General features: G+C 40.2%; 1 protein-coding gene across 1 annotated transcript in view; it reads right to left on the bottom strand.

Annotated features, from left to right (window-relative positions):
- Positions 1–23,625, bottom strand: part of PARVA (parvin alpha) — a 156,378-nt gene that overhangs the window by 18,395 nt on the left and 114,358 nt on the right. Inside the window, exons 5-10 of the mRNA XM_090264018.1 lie at positions 12,389–12,529; positions 8,437–8,552; positions 4,966–5,024; positions 2,781–2,800; positions 1,396–1,457; positions 850–918 (exon numbers count right to left, since the gene is read on the bottom strand). Coding sequence (XP_090120144.1) covers positions 850–918; positions 1,396–1,457; positions 2,781–2,800; positions 4,966–5,024; positions 8,437–8,552; positions 12,389–12,529 — 467 coding nt within the window. The remainder of the gene's footprint in view (positions 1–849; positions 919–1,395; positions 1,458–2,780; positions 2,801–4,965; positions 5,025–8,436; positions 8,553–12,388; positions 12,530–23,625) is intronic.

Consider the following 23,625-nt stretch of genomic DNA (forward strand, 5'->3'; position numbering starts at 1 on the left):
GGGAAACAGGATATATTACGCAATCTTAAAGAATCTCCTAATAAAGACTAGTTACTAATTATAAAGGAGGGAGAAGAGCTTTACAGTGTAGAGATCTGGTAGACACCAACTTACCTCAGTGATCAAAGTTACTATCACCAGTAACTAATGGACAAAAGTGTCTGAGAAAAATAAAGCACTACTCAGGTGGTACTGTTACTGAAAGTGCATAACCCGAGTCTAGTCATGAGGGGAGGAAACCGAGAGAATTTTTATGAACCAAATGGCCTGCACTCTTCAAAAATGATGTCATGTGAAGAAAGGCTGAGAATTTGTTCTAATAATAAAAAGACACTAAAGAGACATGACAACTGAACACAGCATGAGAGAATATTAGGGCACTGGAAAAACTGGAATATAGTGTCTTTTTTGAACCATGAGACATTGTCAAAGTAGTCAAGGATCAACAATTTCATATGGTTTAACCTAAATAATGTATTATATCCATGTTAAAATAACCACAATCCAATGATCATATTCTGGTAATCTAAAAGAATGTACTTGTTATTTAGAGATGTAGGCTGAAGTACTCAGGGTAGGGAGAGGAAAACAAGATGTGGCCAAATGCTAACAGTTGGTGTATGTAGGTGAAGAGTATATGGGTATTCATGATAATGTTCTTGTAACTTTTCAAAATAAAGATAAATTCCAAGTAGTTCACCCCTCTGAACAAAATAGAATTGCCTTCCTCCTGAGAAGCTTCAGGGTCAGTGCGGAAAGCCCTCCTGGCAATGCAGGGATTGGGCACCTGGAATGGTGGCTGTTGAACAGGCCTTGGCCCCCTACCCTCCACTTGGGGCTGTCACCCACCTGGGTTTCCAGTTCTGTGACCTCCAGATTCAGTTTATTCAGGTGTTTATTCACAAAAGTGATGAGAGTCTAAAAAAGAAGCACAGGCCGGACATTGAGATGGAGACTCTCCCTAGTGCCAGACCCTTGGGGACACCTCTGTGGTTCCACCATCAGGACTAGGCCCAGTGTGACCGCATAGGATGAGGCCCAGCCAAGAGCACTGGGCCTGGGGTCACCGTGCCAAGCTGAGTGAGGCTGAGCAAACAGCCTACGAGGCTCTTCTGCAAAGCCCCTGGAGTTCACAGGAAAGGACAGCCCCCAAGGATTTGCGGTCCCTTCCACTATGTGATTCAAATTGTGAAAGGAGCTGGGGGTCCTGAGAGGGGAGAGTGGGAGGTGGAGTGTCTGATCCCAGGGTCAGGGAGCCGAAGGGAATTAGGAAGAGGGCCAGAGAAGAAATGACCCCACTGAGTCCTTCCTTCCAGTTCCCTTCCTAGGTGCAGGTGCCTGTGCCCAGAGAGGCAGAGGGAGGCCTGTGGAAGGAGGCAGGCCCCTTTTTCCCACCTTTTTCACCACGTTGAGCTTATCTGGCGCATGGTCGAACAAGGTATCGAAGGCATCGCGTTCTGAGAAAGAGAAAAATGTCAAGTGAAGCACAGAGTCGATTCCTGGTGGGAAGCCCACCCCAGGTCCTGGCCACGTGGTCAGCTACAGATGGGAATTCCCTGGGGTGTGAGGCTGCACTGGGAGCTCTGGAAGCTGGTGTTAGGGCAGAGGTTTGGGGTCAACTCTTCCCTTAGGGGCCTGGTGTGCGTGTGCACCCACCATCTATCTCAGCCCTCTTTTAGGCTGACTTACGGGGCTCGGTCAGGCACTTTGACTTGGGAATAGTCATTTCAGTCTTTTTGTTCATTACATCATGATTTAGTCATGATTCTAATGTGTTTCTGAAGCTTTTTGGAGGTGAAATGTTATCCAAATATCAAATCACCCTCTAATTATCAAAACCAGGATACCCAGACACACATCCTGGTAGTATAAGTAAGCAGATTGGGAACCACAGAGCCCAGGACCGGATGTGAGCTCCTCCTCTTGAGTGATCGAGTTATTTCAATGCTCTGTGCCTCAGTTTCCTCTTCTTAAAATGCCATCTGAACCTCCCAGGTGTGTTACGAGATGACAGATGAGAATGTATGTGCATGTGCTCTGTAAACGGGTGTCTACTGATCTGAATTGTTTTCGTATTATTGGAATCATTCAAAATATGCAGAGTAAATACAAGATCATAGGAAATAGCAAAGCCATGCCCCCTGCAGGGTCTTTCTTTGCTACAGCCCCTGTGTTCTCTGAACTCAGAGGACAAATAATGGACGAATCTCAGGCAGCGAATGAGAACGGTCTCCAGGAGGAACCTGGGGCAGGGAAGTTTCATTGTCCTGGGGGTCTGTCTTTTTCTCCTCTTGCACCAATAGGTAAATCTGAGGCTCCCAGGAAGGTGATTGTGATCTCTGACATTCACAGACTTTATAAACAAACCCAAAGTTCTGAGAACTGGGAGAGATAAGAGCTGTGATAAGAAAGAGAAAGAAGGCAGCTTCTAGAAGGGCTGGGAAGAGTGGGGAGAGGGGACAGTCTGAGCGTATAAATACACCTCCTTCCTTTACTCTCACAATACGCTGAAAGGAAGACCGCCCAGCCAATACCCAGTACCCACCCAGAAGCCCAACAATGTCAATGGTCTGGTTACTTGCAAAAGGACTGCGCAGCTGTGGTTAGTTTTCCTCTTCCCAACAGTAAGCTGACCCTTCCTACCAAGCGGCTCTGTTACCAGGCTGGTGCAGACACACATGCAGGAAGCAAGCTGAGTGCCTGTTCTTCCCAGCTGCTGCAGAATTAACTAGACCCCCGTGGCAGCCATCAGCACCACAGGACAATTTTATGCAACTCACCGTGCCTTCCAGAAAGAGCCCTGTAGGAAAAGGAGAAAGAAAACAGTGTGAATCTTCTCTCCTTGCCTCTAGTTGAAAAGCCCCAAAGCTCTTTTGGCATTTTATTCTGTACTTAGTAATTTCACTACCCAGGGTACTGTGGGCATTAGCTTGGGGAGGTCAAGTTCTTCTCTCTCCTGTACGTCCTGTGATACCCATCAAGCTGCACCTTGCCTTGATCCAGGATGTTTTTCTCAAAGAGGGCAGGAACTGAAACTGCACTTATAGCAGTAAAGCAGCAAAGTACTAAGACCACAAGCATTAAAAACACACTACTTAGATTTAAATCCCACAGAGTCATTTGTTTGCTGTGTGACCTTGAGCAAGTTACCAAACCTCTCTGGGCACCAGGTCTCTTATCTCTAGAATGAGGATAATGTTACACACCTCCATAGCATGTTGTGAGCATTAAATAATTTAATATGTAGAAAGATTTTAGCATAATTCTTGGTATATAGTAAATGCTCAATACACCTTTTTCTCAATACATTTTTGGTTCTCATTAGTTTATTCCAACTGTGCACCTATCACTCATTCAATGATTATTTGCGAGTAGGGCACTGGAAAAAATAATGAACTTGGAGTTAACTGCTGGATGGACCAGTGGTAATCACCTCCTCCACCTTTGGGCTGTGGCGTTTTAGGAGGTGTAATCATTGCTTCCTGTGTGTATTACAAACATCGACAGATACAAAAGTGCTTCATAAACTGTAGTGTGTTGTCATTATTAGGGGTGTGTATCTGTGTTCATGTCTGTGTGGCAAGATGGCAGAGAGGGACCATAGCAAGGACAGGGGCAGCTGAGAGAGTGCTCTGAAAACTGAACCTTCATGTTCTCTAATTTGGGAGCTTCTCACAGGCTCCTTTCAGGTACCTCTTCCTCTTTTCCAGAAGGTGAGATAGTGGACTTCCAGCAAAGGATAGGGGAGGGGCAGGAGGGTGAGGAATTTTCTCCCCTCACAGCAGGCCTGAGCCAGGGTAGCTTCCTGCCCACCCCTCACAAATCCAAGGCCAAGAATCAGTGTGCCTCATACACCAGCTGCCAACACTGGGCCCTGGAGCGATGTGGAGCAGGCCATAAGCTGGGCATCGGGGGAAGGGGCACCCCACGTCCCTGCCCTACCCGGGGCCAGAAATGCCCACAACTCCTGGGCCTTTTTAAGGCACATGCATGGTGGGGTCTACATAGGTGGCACTCTGGACCCCATCAGCCACCACTAGGGAGGGGAAGTGAGTTTCCTCCAGACTGGGCAAGGCTTGGATGGTGTGGGTCAGCTGTGATGGGCAAATGCCAGAGAAGACAGCAATGAAGGGCACGGGAAATGGGGGGGCAGGGCTGTTACCACGTTAAATTCTCTCTGGTTATTGAAATGCTCCCCCCTGCAGAGATGAAGGAACTGAGGTCAGAGAGGTTAAGGAACTCACAGGTGAGCAAAGTGGCAGAGCCTGGGTTTGAACTCAAGTCAGGCTGGCTTATAGGTCCCTGCTCTTTTCACTTTGCTCTTCTCGTTCAAGGGAAGACAGAGGAAAGCTGGAGCAGGGGATGCTTAAAATGAACCTTGCTTGGCTTTGCATGTGGCCAGGGCTCAGGTCTGCCCAAGGACCTCAAACCCACACACACAAATAGTCCTGCTCTTTCTGCTTAAAACCCAAACATGTCTTCCCCTTGGCAAACCCCTCACATGTTCTGCTATTGCAATTTCCTAAGTGAAAACAACAAAAACACCACTCTAAGGTAGAGAGGGGCTTTCTGGGTCATGGCACGCGACCAAATAAATCCGATTCCGAAAAGGAAGAAAGATGTCCTTTTGAAGGTTAACAGTGTAAATTCAACCCCATGTTTATGGCATGACGATTTCATGCTGGTTGGCTTCTTTGGGCACACATTTTTTCCTGGAGTGCCACAAAATTAGAATTGTTCAATCATTGCTAATTCTCTCTCCCCACTTCCCTACCCAAGTTTGTACCTTAAGCATTGAGAGGCATGTTTTGAACGCATGGAAAAGGCTAAACTATAATCATTGGCTGAAGTCTAATCCCTCTTGCACTCCCAATAAATGAAAACTAAATATCAGCAAATGGATGAATTTCGGAGAAACATCTGTGTTCCATTACAGAATCGCTGGCAACAATGGTGTTGACATACTCTGTGTTACCAGTTATTTCCTCTTGGATTTGCCGAGACTGGAGGATTCCTTCTCGTTTCTGAAACGGGGGTGGGGAGGAGGGTTGGGAGGAGGAGAGAAAAATATGCTTTAGAAAAATATGAAAAGCTGATTAGCATTCCTGATACTGAGAAAGTTACTGGTGTTAAGACATGAGTCTGGAGTTGAGAGACTTCCAGAAGTGAAACGAGGCCCCTGACCTCCCGGGTCTGGACTGTACCATTCTTACTTCAGTGCAGTTCGTGTTTAGTCCAAACAAGTAGGCTGTTTCTTGGATGGTGAATCTTTTCTTTCTTTATTGGAAGACATTCTGCTGGAAGCACACTGTTTGCCTCCAGGAGTCAACCACAGTAAACCGAATGGAAATGAAGGCCAGGGTGTGTCTGCCCTCCAGCTAGGGCCACAGAGGGAAGCAGAGAAACACTTTTAGCTGGGGGCCTGGGGTGGAGGAACTGAGGCCAACTTGAAGAATTCAAATAGAGGGAGGGAGGTTTTTTTTCTGTTTTCTGTTTTTTGTAATGGATAAATTTGGGAGCTTTTAAATAAGTACAGTCTTCAGGTAACTAGCTTACTCTCTAAGAAAAGGATAAATACTTTGGAGACCCACCCACCCACCCATCCATGGATCTGACATCTATTCCATCCCTCTCCAACACTTCATCCTCTTTTGTTTATTTCATTAATCAGTGCCTTCTACATACAGCCCCCTAATTAGTACCTTCTATGTACAAGCCCCTGTGTTGGAATTGGAGCAAATACTTTGGAATATGTGACATTGTTTCTGGCCTTGAGGAGCATAGAGTAAAATAGCATAAATGAAGCAGGTATGTGAGAATGGTTTCCCCAAAACAGGGTTTTTGCCTGATGACCCAGCTCGGTTATTAGCAGGATCCCCGTTTGATCTTAAAAGTGTCATGGATAATGAATTATGTGGTCACTCTATGCAGAAAGAAAGTACTAACTGCAGGGCAAGAGTACGCACTTTTAGCTGGGATGGTCAGGGAAACCTTCCACGAGGAGGGGTCCTTGAGCTGGAACTTAAAGGACACACAGGATTTGGCGGGACACACAGGAGAGGCCATTCCCGTGGGAGGAACTGGGCGAAAGGCAGAGCGAGGTGAGCACAATGTGTTCAGGAGGCGGTTTGGAGGGAGGGTGCCATGAGTCAATGGGGAGTCAACTGAGTGCTGGTTTAGAATTTAAACCCCATCATGTGGGCATGGGAGCTAAGGAAGGAGTATTCGGTTTCAGGAAGACCTTCAGATGGGCATGAGGAGGGAGACCCATTTTATCAGGTTCCTTCATAGTCAGTTACACTTGGAGGATGGTCTGGTCATGGAAAGCCATTGGCAGAGCAAACTCATCTTCACAGAGGCTGAGGTGAGTGTCCAGAATGGACCCTCCAAGCACTTGTGTTTCAGTAGAAACTTGCCTTCTTGACCATCCTGCCAAAACTTCCAGAACCTTCTCTTCCTATTCTCAATAGCCACAGAATCTCGTATCCTTGCAAAATACTTTGACAGAAGGAAAGGTAGAGCTGGGTAAAGGCCAAGAGTATATCTGGATTAGACTAAGAAGAATGGACTATCAAAGCAAAAGAGGAAGTTACAAAAGTCATTTAAAGGAAGATAAAGCAGAACATTTCCCCAAATTCAGCTTTAACATATGTAAAATTTTCACACAAGGCTGATGGAATCTGTGTCCTCGTTTTGTGAGGCCATTCACAGACATAAAACCTCACCCTCAACATCATGCAGAATTAAATGCTTTTATACACAATGGAAAAGAAATCTGGGTTAAATAACCCCTCACACAGCATCCTGATGCACCTCGATCCATTATCTGTTCCCTAAGGAGCTCTCTGTAGTTCAGTGACTCATAGCCAATTCTGAGTCCTGCTTCTGTGCCTGTTTAACTTGATAAAGCAAAACACCCCATCAAACCCGACATGCATTGATGCCATTTTATGTAATGTGTCCTCTTTTCTCCCTCATGCTAACAAAACTGCCTACAGGAGAAATTAAACCAACAGCAGCCTTTAGATGGTCCATAATTGAACTCAAAATAAGGCAGAAGGCATGGGCTGCTGTGACCAGTGTTTCAAAATAGGAGCCCCCTCTTCTGCTCAGATCTTGAATCGTAATTTTAAAAAATATAATGAAATGGATTCACACATTATTGATTGGTAAAAAGAACACAGTAGAGGTGGCCTGGATTCACTAGGAAGATGCTTGCACCAGGATGCTCTGGGCTGGCCACATATCCATAGCAGACAGAAAATGCTTAGCACCATGATTGACCCAGTTGAGTGCTCAATAAATGAAGCCAATTAGTCCCTTTCAGTCAGCTGCACTTAGTGGCTGAACCACACACATTCACACTGACTGGGCTTCTGATAGCCCTCTCTGCTGCTTATCTCTTGGCAGGCAGGGCCAAGGTGTCATTCCTATTATACCCCCTTGATGCTTAGCAAGTCTGGTACCCAGAGGTGTAAAAGAAATACATTTTCATTAGGACACCACTGAGCAGCACTCTCACGTCCTCTTCCATTAACATCTGATCCCCGAAAGCTCAGCTCAAAGACCTTTTGTCCTTGGAACCGGCCTGGTCTGGGGAGGCGAAGCTGACCAGCCTTCAGAGCACTTCCTCACCAAGGGCCAGTGGAACTGCCACGCACCTCTCTGTTCCAGACCCCGGGAGACACAGGGACCTGCTTATAAGGGAAGTTCTCCCTTGCAGCATGTTGATTTGGAAAAAAACAGAGACAAGCACACAAAATGACTACCTTTGGCTAAATGGCATAAAGCTGGAAAAGGAAATTGAATTTAAGTATCTAATGGGGTCGGGTTAAGTGAGACCCACACAGGGAGAGTGCACCCTCAGTGTGGCAATTACACAGCCACAGGAATGGAAATTCCACCTACCGGTCTGGAAAAGACGACTGGAGGCCCAGCTGTGTGTCTCTGGGCGCGTGAAAGTGGCAATGCCCTCAACACAGGCACGGCCAGTCGGGGTCTCTCAAACACACACATACCCACACCCTCACATTTGTCTCTTCCCAATACTGCACGTCACTCTTTACCCCGAAAATGATTCTCTGTGGCTGGCAGGGTGCACATGCACACACACCCCGACACATCTTTCCTCCTGATCCTACTAGACGTACCTCACAAATATACACACCATACACCCTGAAATATATGTTACACAGACACCCTCCTGAGAAAAACATGTGAAACCCCAGGTACAAGCCCCACACAAGGCATTCCCATATACAAGCACACACTCCTCCACCCTTTGCACACTTACAGAGATAAGCCCACATGCATCAGAAAGCGCAGTCACATGCTTCCCAACAGACAACAATCTGAAGAATACCTGGGATTCATTCATCTGTCCTTCTAACAAGCTACCCAGTATGCCTTAGGTGTTTGTAGTGGTTTCTGTCTTACCTGGACCACAACCACTTGGATGGAAACATGGTCTGGGAGTCGGATTGGTGCCCTGAAATACTGGGACAGAGCAACCAGCAGATGCAGGATGGCTACCAGGCTCTTGGCATGAACAGCTGAAATAAAAGATGATGATTTAAAAAATTAGAGGATCTTCTAGGTTCTAGGCAGATACAAGCAGATGGTCCAAATGTAGCTGTACCACGTTCATTGTTTCTCTTATCCCACCCCTAAGGATCAGGGAACAGACACCCTTGGTCATCACAGACCTCATCCTGGGCTCCCTCATTCTTGAGCAGGTCCCATGGAGCTGCTTCTTGGAATGTGTTATTGCTAGATTTCCAGTGTAGTGCCTTTCTAACCCAAGGTTCCCATAGAGACCCCGACAATGGCTGAATTCTGAGTTCAGATCACCTCCTTGTTGTTCTTCATAACCACGGACATGTCTGCTTTGCACCCTCCCTCTCTTCCGACGTAACCGTGAACCCTTTGGGTTATCACCACTATCCTTGTCTCAAGGCCCTACCCAAAGCAGGCTCTCCATAAATGGACACTGAGTCAAGAACACTGGATCCCTCTTTGATCAGGTCTTTAAAGATCCCTGGAGAAAAAGCATGAAAGCTATCTAAAGGGTTTTGTCGCTCTCTTAAGTGTCATGTAGGGTCAGGGCAGGCAATGCCCCTGGGGGAATTAGCTGGGAGGGAATGTTTATGACCCAGTTGGCCTCTGTGACTACTGAGCAATGTGCTGGATGTTAAGCCATGTATAGAGAAAGCTGGGCAACTTCTGGGTTGTAGTTCTCTCAGTAGATGTGAGGAGGAAAAGACCGTGATGTAATCAGGCACACAAAGGGTTAGGCTAAAACTTGAGTGCTGACTTGACAATTCTACCATTTATTCATTGCCTATAAGACCTTGGGTAGGCCAGTCAGGGACTCTGAGCCTCAATCTGCTCATCTTCGCAAATGGGGATAACTGTGCCTGTTCAGATGTAGGTTGTGAGACTGTCCAGAGATAATATAGGCAGAGCTCCTAGCCCATAGCAGATGCCTAGGAATGGTTGATAATTTTTACTATAATTTGGGAAAGTGCCTGGCATCTAGGCAATTAAACCACATCAAATTTCTCCCCTTTGTTTTTCATAAAAGGGAAGATTCACCAGATACTTGACCAGTCTTCACAGTCCTTCCAGCCTCATGGTTCTTTATTATGGGGGCATTTAAGGAAAGAACAGAAAAGTGCCCATCTTTTTGTACTTAGCATGAACTGGGCCCACTATTAGGGTGTCTGCACTAGGATTGATGAGTCTGCTCTACAGAAGCTTTGAGAAATCATCAAGAAAAGGAAATGATTCAGACATTCCTTAGGAACTCATTAGAGTTTCTTGTTATCACTGCTACTTCAAAGAAGGTTTTCTACTGACTGTGAACAGCAGCTCAACACTACCATCAAACAACAAACGATCTACTTCTAACTCCGCCTTCCAGAAGTTTTCAGTTCTGGGCTTCTGGCCATTGTCAAAAGTTATAGCCTCAAAAAAGGCTCCTAGTGTGGGACTGACCCACTGATTGGTGTGCTCACTGATGCTATCAGAACTGCCACACCATCAGTCTAGTCCCCGAGGTGGGTAGGACATGTGCTTCCTCCCTCCCTTTTAATGACAAAACATAATGCTAGAAGAGCTGTGGTCTAAAAGGTTGTTCTTACACACTGGTGACATTGTACGTCATCTTGACTGTCTTGGTGAACAACAGAGCGAGCTAGGTCATAAGCACCAAACAGATGCCAGACTCTTTCAATGAGTGCTCTCTCCTTCTGGGAATTGTTTTCAAAAGAAATAATTACAGTTTCTCTCTTCTGTCTCTCTGTCCCTCTGTCTCGCATACAACATGTACAAAGATGTTGAATATTGCATAATGCATTATCACTGAAAAGATCTGGAAAACACTATGCCCAGTAGAAAGAGGATAGTTTAGACCAGAGGTTTTCAATTTTTTAAAAAAAAATTAAGTAGAGAAAACCTGTGTTTTAAAAGCTGTTAGGCAAAACGGATGTAAAAATATACAACTGCTCTGGTCCCAGAGCCCTACCTGCTGCCCACCCACTGCTGCTCCTCTTCACCACCTTTATCCTGCATGGAAGAGGACACAATGTCCTCAGAAACTACCAGGAAAGATAACAGAGAGGAGGGATGGAGCTTCCCCCAGGGGCTGTGCCTGCTACGTTCCTTATGGAAGAAGCCACTGCCGCTGGTACACAGGCCCAGCAGCTCTTGAAGCTAGTCATCAAAATATCTGCTCCCTCCAACCTAGTGATTTATCTCAGCTCTAGAAATCTATGACAGGAATAAGTCAAGAGAAGCAAAAAGAGACACAGTGTAAGACACTGCACTTGGCACTAGCTGATATCAGCAAGAGGCTGTCAAACATCCTGAAATGATCAATGTCAACATTAAAAGGTTTAAGTTAACTATGGGATAGCTACCCCATGAAATAGAGCAGCTTTCAAAAAATGATAACTATGAAGGCCACATGGGAGTACAGAAAATATGTATGACTTACTCTTAAGTGAAATAACAAAACACAAGATTTACCTAACATCATTAAGTAAAAATATACATGGATATAGATAGATAGTACTGGGCAAAAATAAAAATAGACAAGAATGGTAGTATGAGTGATTCTTTTACTCAAGCACATTTTCCTATAAGAAATGAAAGTAAACAGGAAACAGATCATTCAAAGCCAAATAGAATAAAAAACTAAACAGGGGTCTTGATGAGAGGACTCAAATCCTTCTGACTATGCTTTAATGCTTCTGAATGTTGTCTATTTCCAAAATGCAGATACATTTCTCAAACTAGTGATCAAGCCTCCTTTTTTCTCTCACTGAACACTATTAGGATTCCTGAGACACAGGAAAGACAGCATCTAGGGCCCAGATCCATGACCTCCCCTCCTCCTGCCCTCATTCCTCACCGTTTCTCTCAGCAGAGGATGCCCTGTTCCAAGTGCTAGGAGAGGCGGCTTATCACACTGTGCAAGCAAAGGTGTAATTATGCTGAAGGAGGTACTTGACGTCTTACCTCCAAAGTCAGATGTTAGAAACCTGCTGAAGAAATGTGACTGGCAGCTACTGGATCTCTAAGTTGAGACGTAAAGATTCCTTTTTCTTTGCCAAGTTTTAAAGGTGTATTTTTATGGGGGATATGTCCATTTTAGGTTTTATAAATGGGATGCAGTAAGATATAGTATTGAACCCTTTAATACTTAAAACAAAGGCAAAGAACACAATCTAAATCATTTTATCAATCTAAATTCACATTTTTCTCTATTGCAAAGAAGAAAACCACTCTGAACTCCCTATGGGAAAGAATGTCATTATGGATTCACGCAATTTGCTGATTTAATGTTGGTTCTGATATGGACTCAGAGTCCATATTAGACATCCAGACCCTTGAGGCAACAAAAGAATGGTTTGTACTTTCCGAGATCTTCAAGCTACCTAGCTGTGAAACCTGAACTTAAAAATCTGTTCTGGTGCCTACAATCTCAGCCATATCTTTTTCCCTAGAAAATGAGTGAGTGAGAGGAAGACTGTGGGCTTTGTACCATGTCCTTGCTCCCTGGCTTCCCTGCTGCCTGAACTTAGAGATCTCTGCTTCCCAAAGCTCCTACAAGCTGGAGACAAGAGCATTCTCAGAAGGTTGTGCTGGGGTGCAGAAGTAGCTCAATGACTATGAGTTTTCTTCCTCTCCCAGTCTTACAGAAAGCCTTTCACAGAAAAGGCACACTAGATTCTGACAAGTTCTCTGTGTGTGAGATGTGTCCTTCCTTCGTGGAGTGAATGGGTTTGCACCCACGCAGCAGCGTACTGGAGGGCTTCTTAGGGATGCCCCTCAGTAGAGACCACAGGCATCATTGACCAGATCCATTTTTCTTCCTAAAACTCACAGTCCACATTCCACTTGATGCTTCTGGGAGGAAGTTTCAGGGTATCATTGATCTTCTCCAGGACAGTCTGCAGCTTTTGCTTCTGAGCAATCTCTGACTGGGTGACCTCAGCAACATTCAGCTTCTCGCTCTCAAGTTTCTCTGGGGTGACAAAGGAAAGAGAACAGCTGTGATCTTCGGCCACAGACAACCCTAACTCATATGCATGGCCTCACATGTCCACTCACTCACTCACTCAACAAATATATACAAGCATACTTTGTTTTATTGCAGTTTGCTTTATTGCTCTTCGTAGATGTTGTGGTTTTTACAAATTGATTACGACTCGCTCTATTGAAGGGATCTGGACCCAAACCCACACTATCTCTGATGTCTGCCTGTCAATGAGGGACACTGGTGGTGCCAGAATTGTGAAAACCTTGTGATTGTGTCCGAATCCCCAAATTAGAAGATCTCAGGACCTTAGAAGTGGGACCTTTACCGCACGCAGTCCATCATATTTAAACTTTTTTTTTTTTTTTTTTTAATCATTCTGGTTCTCCCTCTTTTTTTTTTTTCTCCTCCCATCTTCTTTTCAATTTTGCCTACTCCAAGGACATCTCTGTGCCTCAGCTGGAAAGCATGTTGAACTTCCCCTGGGCAGCAGTCAAGTCCTTATTCAAGGCATTTTGCACATTCCTTTTAGTATAATATGTGTCACACCAGATCATATTTATCTGCTTTAAGTACCTTCTTTCCTTTAAAACTCACCTGGAAAGTAACTTATTTGGCATGTCCTACATCATCATTTCTAAGGCACACATTTTTTTTTTCTCATATTTTAACAACCCTGAAATCAGGTTGTGTCTTAAAATTGATGGCACCCTACAAATGCTGTCCCACAGGCAGAAGTTGGAGAGGTTTCACTGTTCCCCATGCGCGCGTTCAGTCAGAGCTCTGCATGGTGTGCTCACGTCCACGTCTCAATAAGCTTACAAGAGCAGTTTCCAAAAAGGAGACTATAAAAATGCTAAGCAATACATCCTTTTCCCCTCCTCTTTCTGAGTGGCACTATTATAATGGTGTGTTTTAAAATCAATGGTTATTGTATGCAATACTATAACCCCTTTATTCATTCTAAATTCCTATGTTTATCTGGACTCCCTAACAAGAACTATATTGTCTGCTTTAAATTCGCCTAAGTTGCCCTCCACAACTCATTCAGGATTAATAGAATTGACACTCTGAAACATGTTTAAAATATCCTTCATCATTTTTAAGGGCTGTCATACAAAGTAATTAAACTATATTATGTATCAATGATTCCCCTATTGCTTACATTATTTATATTATTTTTAAGTAGCTCTAACTGATCCAAGTCAAATGCCCCTTGGGCAAACTCTTTACAGATAATGAGGTTGCCCACTGGAGAATTTCTGCAGGTTCTATGGATTTAAGATTCCTTTTCAGCATTTTAATAGGATGATCGCAAGTTATTCTCATCTCTGATGGCTGGAAGTACTATCTTTCTCTTTAGTTGTCTGAAGCCATCATTCTGTATTTCTAAAGTTCAGGGATTTAATAAGCATGTACTATCTAAATGTCTTCCTCTTGAATGTTAAACCTTGAAGAGATCCTGTGTGCCTTTTTCATTTTTAGGCTGTGAATTCTTATCTTGGATCTTCTTCTGCTGAAGAAATGACAAGTTATTTTCAAGTGACCTTGCAACTACAATTTTGGTAGTTTGGTTGAGGCTGCCCGAAGTGCTACCTAGGTTAATGTCACAAGCATCTTCAGTGCAACCCCAGTAGGCCATATCCTGCAAGGAGGGTCATGTTACAGTCTTTCCTATAAGTCAGGGTACACCCCCAGTTCTAGGGAAGTAGGCCGCCCAGCTGAGTCTATACCCAGCAGTGGCAAGGAACCAGGTGGAAACCATAACAATTGTTGCTCAAACTCTGCTTTTATTAAATGTGGGTTCACACAAGATAGAACATCAACATTACATTAATATCCTACCCTCTATAACATCACACAAACACACATCAATGGGTGATTAATGAACTGGAGTCCCAGAGTTTCAGTCCCGTGTCTGGGAGACAGTGTAGTGTGGGCGGTGAGCTATCAGCATCTTGCAGGGAAGATTTCTGCTGACTAGACCCAAGGCCGAAGACATCGTTGGTAAGACAAGTGGCTGTCTTGGCCAGACTGGAGAGGAGTCTCAGGTGGTGTGGAAGTTCTAGAGCTCAGTTGGGCAGAGCCTCCAGCGGCATGTGGCCCACAGTAGCATGGAACAGCATCTTGGGGTGGGAGATTTGCTGTCTCGGTGGTGGCTCTGAAGTCTACCTCAATTATCCCCAAATTCTTGACATCTGATTGAGCTGGGAAATTCCATGGTTTGGGGCGAAGAGCCCCCAGCGCTGAATCAGTAGGTGTGCTCTCTCTGCAGATGCGTCTGTGTGCTGAGATCTTGGATGTGCCACCCTGACAGGCATTTGGCAGAGCACTTGGCGTGACTTCGGTAGTTTTCTTCTTGAACCAAAGTATCATGACTGACTGGGATTCATCTTGTTGACATGAGTGACATCATTTTGTTTTATATACTTTATACTATCTTGACTGGACCAACACCACTTTATTGGTCCTGCTCTCCACATTAAGAAAACTTGTGAAGCCTTATCTTGGCTCACAGGGAAAGGGTGCTGGGATAGAAAGGTGACAGCTGTCTTGAGAGAGGGCTGGGGAGGTAAAGTAGGGGAGTGGCAGCATGAAAGTCACCATTTTTGCTGGTTTTATTGTATTATATTATTGCCTATGAATTTTCATATTCATAACCTGATGGCATTGGACTTTTCAGAGCGAATATCTTAGGTCTCTGAGTTTGTTTTCTAGGTCAATAATTATTTTTTGCACTGTTGGTTCATTTTGTTCTCATTTTTTAAAAATTGGATTTTACACTTTACCCACTGGAACACTCATTGTTTTTCTCTTTCCACCAGTATTTTTAAGTAGTCTATGATACTAAAATTATAATGCATTCTTATGAAAATTAAAAAAAAATCTATCTTTTTTTAAAGCATCTGGCATTGTTTATTCAGAAGCATTTTCAAGACATTGCTTTATTTCTTTTGCATAACTGAATTTTTAGAAAATGAAATTCTGCTTTACTTTTTTCTATTTCAGTTATTATGCTTTCGGATTTTCCTTTTGCTTTTAATTTTTTATTTAAATTTTAAAAAAGATTTAATCTTTAGAGAGAGGGGAAGGGAGGGAGAAATAAGAGGAATAAATATCAGTGTATGGTTGCCTCTCATGTACTCCTGGGGACCTGGCCTGCAACCCAGTCATGTGCCCTGACTGGGAATCGAACCAGCGACCCTTTGGTTTGCAGGCCAGTGCTCAATCCACTGAGCCACACCAGCCAGGGCTGCTTTTAATTTTCATTGTTGGGTATTTTATTTTAGGCATTGGCATTATGGGGACTTAAGGAGAGAATATCTTGATGTAATCCTGATTAACAGTGTTCAGTATACTTTTTTATGCTCATAATGCACAATATAACTCAGAGTTCTCTTTATTTCTCTCTCTTGTTAATGAAAGTGAGATTACAGTATATACATTTTTCTGCTACAGGTTTTACCACTCAAAAACATGAGTATATTTCTATGTCAATATATATAGATGTAATTCATTGTTGTTATTGTTGTTGTTGTTGTATTTTTTGACTGCTTTCACCCTCCCATCCCTGTCTCTGGTAACCACCAATCTGTTCTCTGTATCTGTGAGCCCTTTCTTTAAAAAATTCAGCCTATAAATATCACACAGTATTCTGAATTATTTCACTTAGCATAATGCCCTCAAGGTCCAGCCACATTGTTGCAAATCACAGGATTCCATTCATTTTTATGGCCAAATAAAATTTCATTATATACATAAATCACATTTTCTTTAGCTTTTCATCCACTGATAAACACTTAAGTTGTTTCCATATCTTGGCTATTATAAATAATGCTTTAAGGAACATGGGTGTGCATCTATCTTTTTGAGTTACTCATTTTGTTTTATTTAGATAAATAAGTACCCAGAAGTGGAATTACTGTGTTATATGGTAGTTCTATTTAAAAATTTTTTAGGAACCTCTGAACCTCCATAAAGTTTTCTATAGCGGCTGCACCAATTTACATTCCCACCAACAGTGCACAATGGCTCCCTTTTCTCCACATCTTCGCCAACACATTTCTGGACTTTTGATAATAGACATAACAGGTATGAGGTGATATCTCATTGTGGTTTTGATTTGCATTTTCTTGATTATTAGTGATGTTGAGCACCTTTTTATGTACCTGTTAGCCATCTGTATGTCTTCTCTGGAAAAAGTCTATCTAGATCTTCTGCTCATTTTTTAATTAGACTGTTTGGTTTTTTGTTATTCACTTGCATGAGTTCTTCATATATTTAGATACTAACCCCTTATCAGATACACCCTTTGCAAATTTTTTTTTTAGTTGGCAGTCTTTTCATTTTGTTGATGGTCTCCTTAGCTGTGCAGAAACTTTTTCATTTTATGTGTGGCATTTGTTTGTTTTTGCTGTTTTGCTTTTGGTGTCAAATCCCAAAAAAAATCATTGCCAAAACTGATGTCAAGAAGAGCACCACGTATGTTTTTTTCTAAGAGTTTTATGATTCCAGATCTTATGTTCAAGTCTTTAATACATTTTGAGTTAGTTCTTGGGTATGATGTAAGATAGTCATCCAAGTCTATTCTTTTGCATGTGGCTGCCAGGTTTATCCAACACCATTTATTAAAGATACTGAATATTCTTGGCTTTTTTGGTCACAAAATATGTGTGGCTTTATTTCTAAGCTTTCTGTTCTGTGCCTGTGATCTATGTGTCCGTTTCTATGCCAATACCATACTGTTTTGACTACTATAGCTTTGAAATATCATTTAAAATCAGGGAGCATGATGTTTTCAGCTTTATTCTTATTTCTCAAGATTGCTTTTGTTATTGGGAGTCTTTTGTGGTTCCATACAAATTTTAGAACTTTTATTTTATTTTCATGAAAAATTCCATTGGAATTTTGATAGAAATTTTGAATTTGTAGATTGCTTTGGATAGTATGGACATTTTAACAATATTAATTCTTCCAATCCATGAGCACAAATTATCTTCCCATTTACTTGTGTTTTCATCAAATTCATTCACCAATTTATTATATTTTCAGTGTACATGTCTTTTACTTCCTTGGTATTTTATTCTTCTGATGCAATTGTACATGAAAGCATTTTTTAAAGTTCTCTTCCTGACAGTTCATTATTAGTGTTTAGAAATGCAACAGATTTTTGTATATTGATTGTGTATCCTGTAACTTTACTGAATTTATTAGTAACAGTTTTTGGTGGGGGGAGTAGATATCGGGTTTAGATTCTATATCTAATATCATGTCATCTGCAAATACTAACAGTTTTATATCTTCGTTTTTGTTCCCTTTTCTTGCCGAACTGCTCTGGCTAGAACTTCCAGTACTGTGTTGAATAAAAGTGGCTTAGAGTGAGCATCCTTGTCTTGCTCTTTATATTGAAGGAAAGGCTTTCAACTTTTCACCATTGAGTATGACCTTAGCTGTGGGCTTGTTATATATGGCCCTTATTATGCTGAGTTACATTCCTTGTATACCCATTTTGTTTGGAGTCTTCTCTTTTTTTTTAATCATAAATGGATATTTAATTTTGTGAAATGCTTTTTCTGAATCTATTGAGATATAATATTTATCCTTAATTTTGTTAATGTGGTGTATATCATATCGACTGATATGTGAATGTTGAAACATCCTTGTATCCCTGGAATAAATCCCACTTGAACCTGGTATATGATCCTTTTGATGTACTGCTGAATTCAGTCTGCTAATATTTGTTAAAAAATTTTGCATGTGTTCATCAGGGACACTGACCTATAATTTTCTTTTCTTTAATTTTAATTTTACAATTATAGTGGCATTCAATATTAGTTTCAGGTGTATAGCATAGTGGTTATACATTTATATAATTTACAGTGTGATTCCCTGTTAAGTCTAGTACCCACCTGACACCATTCATAGTTAATATTTTCTTGTGTGTTCTTGTCTGGTTTGGGTATCAAGGTAATGCTGGTCTTGTAAAGTGAGCTTGGAAGTGTTCCCGCTTCTATTTTGGGGAAGAATTTTAAAAGAATTGGTATTAATTCGTCTTTAAATGTTTGGTAGAATTTGCTTGTGAAGTCACCTGGTCCTAGGCTTTTTTGTTGGTTAGGAGGTTTTTGATTATTGATTCAATCTCCTTACTAGCAATTGGTTTGTGCAGATTTCCTATTTCTTCATGATTCAGTCCTAGTAGGTTGTATGTTTCCAGAAATTTATACATTTTTTTCCAGGTTGTTCAATTTGTTGGCATATCATTATTCACAGTAGTCTCTTATGATCCTTTGCATTTCTGTGGTGACAGCTGTAATTCCTCCTCTTTCATTCCTGATCTTATCTGAGTAGACCCCTGACCCCTGGGGTGAATCTAGCTAAAGGTCTGTTAATTTTTTTTACCTTTTCAAAAAACCAGCTCTTAATTTTATTGATCTTTTCTATTGTCTTTTTAGTCTCTTTATGGTATGTCTCACTCAAATATATACCATCCACAGATATCAACATAACTCATTCTTTTATAGGACTTATAAGTCATTCAATTATTCTCCAGTCAGATTATATCCACTTTTTTCCTATTGGTAATAAAGTTTCAATAAACGTTGTGTGTGTGTGTGTGTGTATTACCAACTGATTATTGCTGGTAAAAAGAAAAACTGTTGCCTCACCTTACAGATGAATACCTTACCAACTACTAACTTTCAGTAGTTTATTGGGTTGGCCAAAAAGTCTGTTATGTTTTTTCCATAAAATAAAAGACACATTTTTCATTTTCAACAGTAACTTTATTGATGTGGATATTTTGAGTATGTTGGCTATCTCTTGCTATTGGCTTCTAGTGGGTAGAGGCCAAGGGTGCTGCTAAACATCTTCCAATGCATAAGACAAGAATTATTTTGCCAAAATAGCAATAGTACCAAGAAACTTCACAAACCATTTTTGACATGTTTGATGGGTCACAGCACCTTCTCCATACACTGCACAATTTTTTTTGTGTGTGTTTCAGTTGCATTTTTACCTTTCTTGAAATAATAAAGCATAATATGCCATAATGTTGCGTATCTTCTTCTATCTTCAATATTAAAATGGCTGCATAAAAATTCACCAATTTTGGTAAGTTGTTTTTAAAGGAGCACCTTGATGTGACAACTGTCACAATTCAATCTAACAAAATTGTTTCTGAATGAAGCTAAAGACAACTAAGCGCTACTAGAGCCATTGTACGGAAAAAACTAAATGAACTTTTTGGCCAACCCAATATTATTGTTTATGTGAATTTTTAGCATTTTGGGGTATACAAATAAATATAAACATGGTCATCTCTATTTTGCAAGCCTATATCACTTATTTCAATTTTATGACATTTTAAAAGATTTACTTAAGAACCTCTTCTGCTATTCCTAACCTCTACTTTATTTTTAAAATATTCAACCTTCAAAATTTAAGAGAGCCACTCAAATATTCCTATAGTTAAATAATAATTTTTCACCCCGGTGCTAAGCATTTAAAGGTAATTTGTTTTTCAAGACTCCTGGTTTTCCTCTTTTGTTCTTTATTAGGCAAATTTTAGCTAGTGCTATGAAAATTTCCTATTGCAAAAATTTTAGTCCTCCAGGAAATTGTTTCTGTCATGTTTCCATAGTTCTGAAAATTGTTCATCATTAATTTAACTTGTTATAAAATTGTAGGCATAATTTTCCTTTTTAGAAAAGTGTTTTTCAGATAAAATTATCTTGTGAATCTTTCAGTTGTTTTTGAAGTTAGCATCAAAATATGCTTTTGGAAAGATTAGATAAAATGAAACAGTATTATTCAAAAGTTCTGAAGTATCAAGATAGGGAAGAAAAACTCAATTCCTCTGAATGGTAAAAGAACTGAGATGTTCTAACAAACACAGTTGCCATATAAATCATACTATATTAATGTACCCACCCCTCAAAAAAGTAGAATACATAAAAACCTCTTTCCACTATGAATAATTCCTGAGTTACTATATTTGTGTTTCTAATTATATGGGGAGGGTTAGTTAAAAAAATTTTTTATTGCATCATTGTCAGAAAATTCAGTCTGTGTAATGATTTGTTGAGACTTTGTGGAACAGTCAGATTTTAAGTGTTCCATGTGCAGTTGAAAAGAATGAGAATACTCCAGTTTTCAGGTATAGCTGGTTATAGTGTCCCCATCTTCTCTCTCCTTATGAACTTTTTTGTTAATGTGTTATTAAGAGAAATATGTTAAAAATCTACCACTGTGATGGTATATTTGTCAAGTTCTTGTAATTCTGATTGTCATTTTTAATTTTTATGTATCAATATTTGATGCATAAAAGTGCATTTATATATGAAATATCTTATTTTTCTGGTGACTTAACCCCTGCTTTCTTTCAATTAGTAATCATCTAGCATATATAACTATTTCCACTGTTTCTCTTTCAACCTTTCTGTGTCTTCATATATTAAGATCGTCTCTTATAAATAGCATATAACAAGATTTTTGTTTTGTTATCTAGTCTGACAATCTTTGTCTTTTAGATGGAGAAAGTCAATTTACATCGATTGGGTTTACCACTATACTTGGATTCGCTTCTACCAGCTTACTTACATTATCTTGCTTTTCTAATCCTTTATCCCCTTATATCCTTGCCTTCTTTGGATTAAATTTTCTATTCCTTCTCATTTAATTTTCTACTCATTACAGGTATGGAGGTAACACACACTATTCTATTATTTTAGTGGCTAAAATAATTTATCATGTGTATTTAATATAATAGAATCTTAAGTTAATTAGAATCTTTATCAACATACTAAATAATACAAGGACCTCAGCACACCAACTCCAATGTCACTCTTTCTGACCTAAGTGCTATAATTTTCTAAGACTCTGATTCAATCTTAATTTTTAAAATTAACATATTAGACATTATTGTGACTGTTTCATATTCATTCAATTATTGCTTCAATCTACCCACCATGATAATCTTTACTCATCATTTTTTGTTATATTTCAGATCTTTCTTGTGGGTTCATCTTCTTTCTTCCTGAAATACATCTTCAGAAATCCCTTTTAGTGAAGCTCTGGTGGTAGTAAACCTTCTCAGGTTAAGTTTGTTTAAAATGCCTTCATTTTCTCCTCATTTTTAAAAGTATTTTTTTTCCTTGTGGGTATAAACATATAAGTTGACAATTTTCCCCTGTATTTTGAAGATTTCTTTTAAATATTTTTTGGCTTTTGTTCCTGATGAAAGACAGCTTTTAGTAAGTTGTTCTTTTTATAGGTAATCTATCTTTTCTCTCTGCTTTTAACCATGTATATGTCTTCAGTGTTTTTAGATTTCATTCGTTTTCATTATAAAGTATGTAGGTATAGAGTTCTTGTTATTTATCTTGTTTGGGATTCCCTGAGCTTCCTGAATCTGAAAACTCATATTTCATCATTCTAAAAAATTCCCAGTTGTTATATCTTTAAATATTGCCTATACTCCATTATCTTTCTCTTCTCCTAGAATTCCAGTTAGCCATAATGTTGTATCTTCCTAAAAATTTTTTTTTCAATTGTTGTTCTATTTTCCACACTTGTCTCTCTATACTGCATTCTGGGTAATTTCTTCAGTGCCATCTTCTAATTTACCCATTTCCTTCTTCAGCTGTGTATCCATTACGTTTCTAATTTCATAATCACTTTTATTCAGTTCTAGAAGTTCTATTTGTTTCTCTTCCAGATATATCTGACCAATTTTGATAGTTACTTGTTCTTTTATCATCCTTTCAATAGCATTTTAAAACTTTTATTTTGACATATTAAACTTACTTTATATTCCATAACTGGTCAGTTGCTAATATCTGTAACAGTTGTCAGACGGACCTACAGTTCATTGTTTCTGTTGCTGCTGCTCGTGGTAGCTTGCTTCTGTGTTTGGTGATTTCTGATTTCAAGCTCATTTTCAGTGGAATTTTATCTCTGGAAGTTCTTTGTGACCTTGTTTTAAAATTCATTCCTCTAAAAGGACATATTTTTGCTTCTGCCTTGGGGTGCACTAAAACTGGGCCACATTTTAACTACATTTTAGCTTGGGACTTTTAAATGCAAATAATTAGTGTGAATCCCAGGCCTAAATCTATGTGAGTACAGACATTTGATAAGGAATTATCAAGTTCAGACTTTTTTCTTGTTCCACTCATATCCAAGTTTGAGAAAGACACATACCCTTACTGTCTCTCTGTGGGACCAGGTTTTCTAGTTTACCCTCTGAAAGTGTTGCTCTTCAGAGAACCTGACTTTATTCCTGGGTCTCTTTTCCAGCCCCATTTCCTGCTTAGACTCACACAGGTTTTGTATGTTGACACTGGATGTGTGATCCATTAAATTCAGGCTATAAGTCATTAGAAATTAACACTTATCTCACTGGATTTACACTTTATTGTTTTTGGCAGTAGAAGAATTTCCTCCCCTTCCATACCAGTTTAGCCATGTAATACAAAAATATTTTTTAAAGACTTATCCAAAAAAATTTAAGTGTGCAGTACCAAGAGAATTTGTCTGAATATCTAGTTAGCTGTAATACTGAATAGAAAATTAATTTTCCTGTCTTATTATATTAACTAGTATGCTGTCCAAAACACTTATAATGGTGGTGATAGCCTTGATCTCTGACTTGTTCCTAATACCATTTCTTTGGTGTTTCACTACGTAATATGTTCACTGTTGGCTTTTGTTATGGTCTTTATCATATTTAGGTAGTTTCCTTTTCTTCCTATTTTACTTGGGATAGTTGTTGAAATGTATCATGTATTATTTGACATCTATTAGATTAATTTTAGTTTTGTTACTAAAATTTACATATGTATTCTACCACTTTTTATAAGATTGATAATATATACAAACATGGAAAAATTCAAGCTGTGAAAACTAAGTCTCCCCTTCCCATTGTAGTCCCAAGTTCCCTGGTCCCATTCTATAAACAGTTTATTGTGACTACTAACCAGCGATACATATTCTTTATACTCAAGCATTAGATGTGTCCTTTAATACACACACAGTGACATACTATACTCACAGTACTGCACCATGCTTTTTTTTTTACTTCATAA

This window comes from Furipterus horrens, unplaced genomic scaffold (assembly GCF_987537825.1).
Source record: "Furipterus horrens unplaced genomic scaffold, mFurHor1.1.pri manual_scaffold_2, whole genome shotgun sequence".
NCBI classification, from domain to species: Eukaryota; Metazoa; Chordata; class Mammalia; order Chiroptera; family Furipteridae; genus Furipterus; species Furipterus horrens.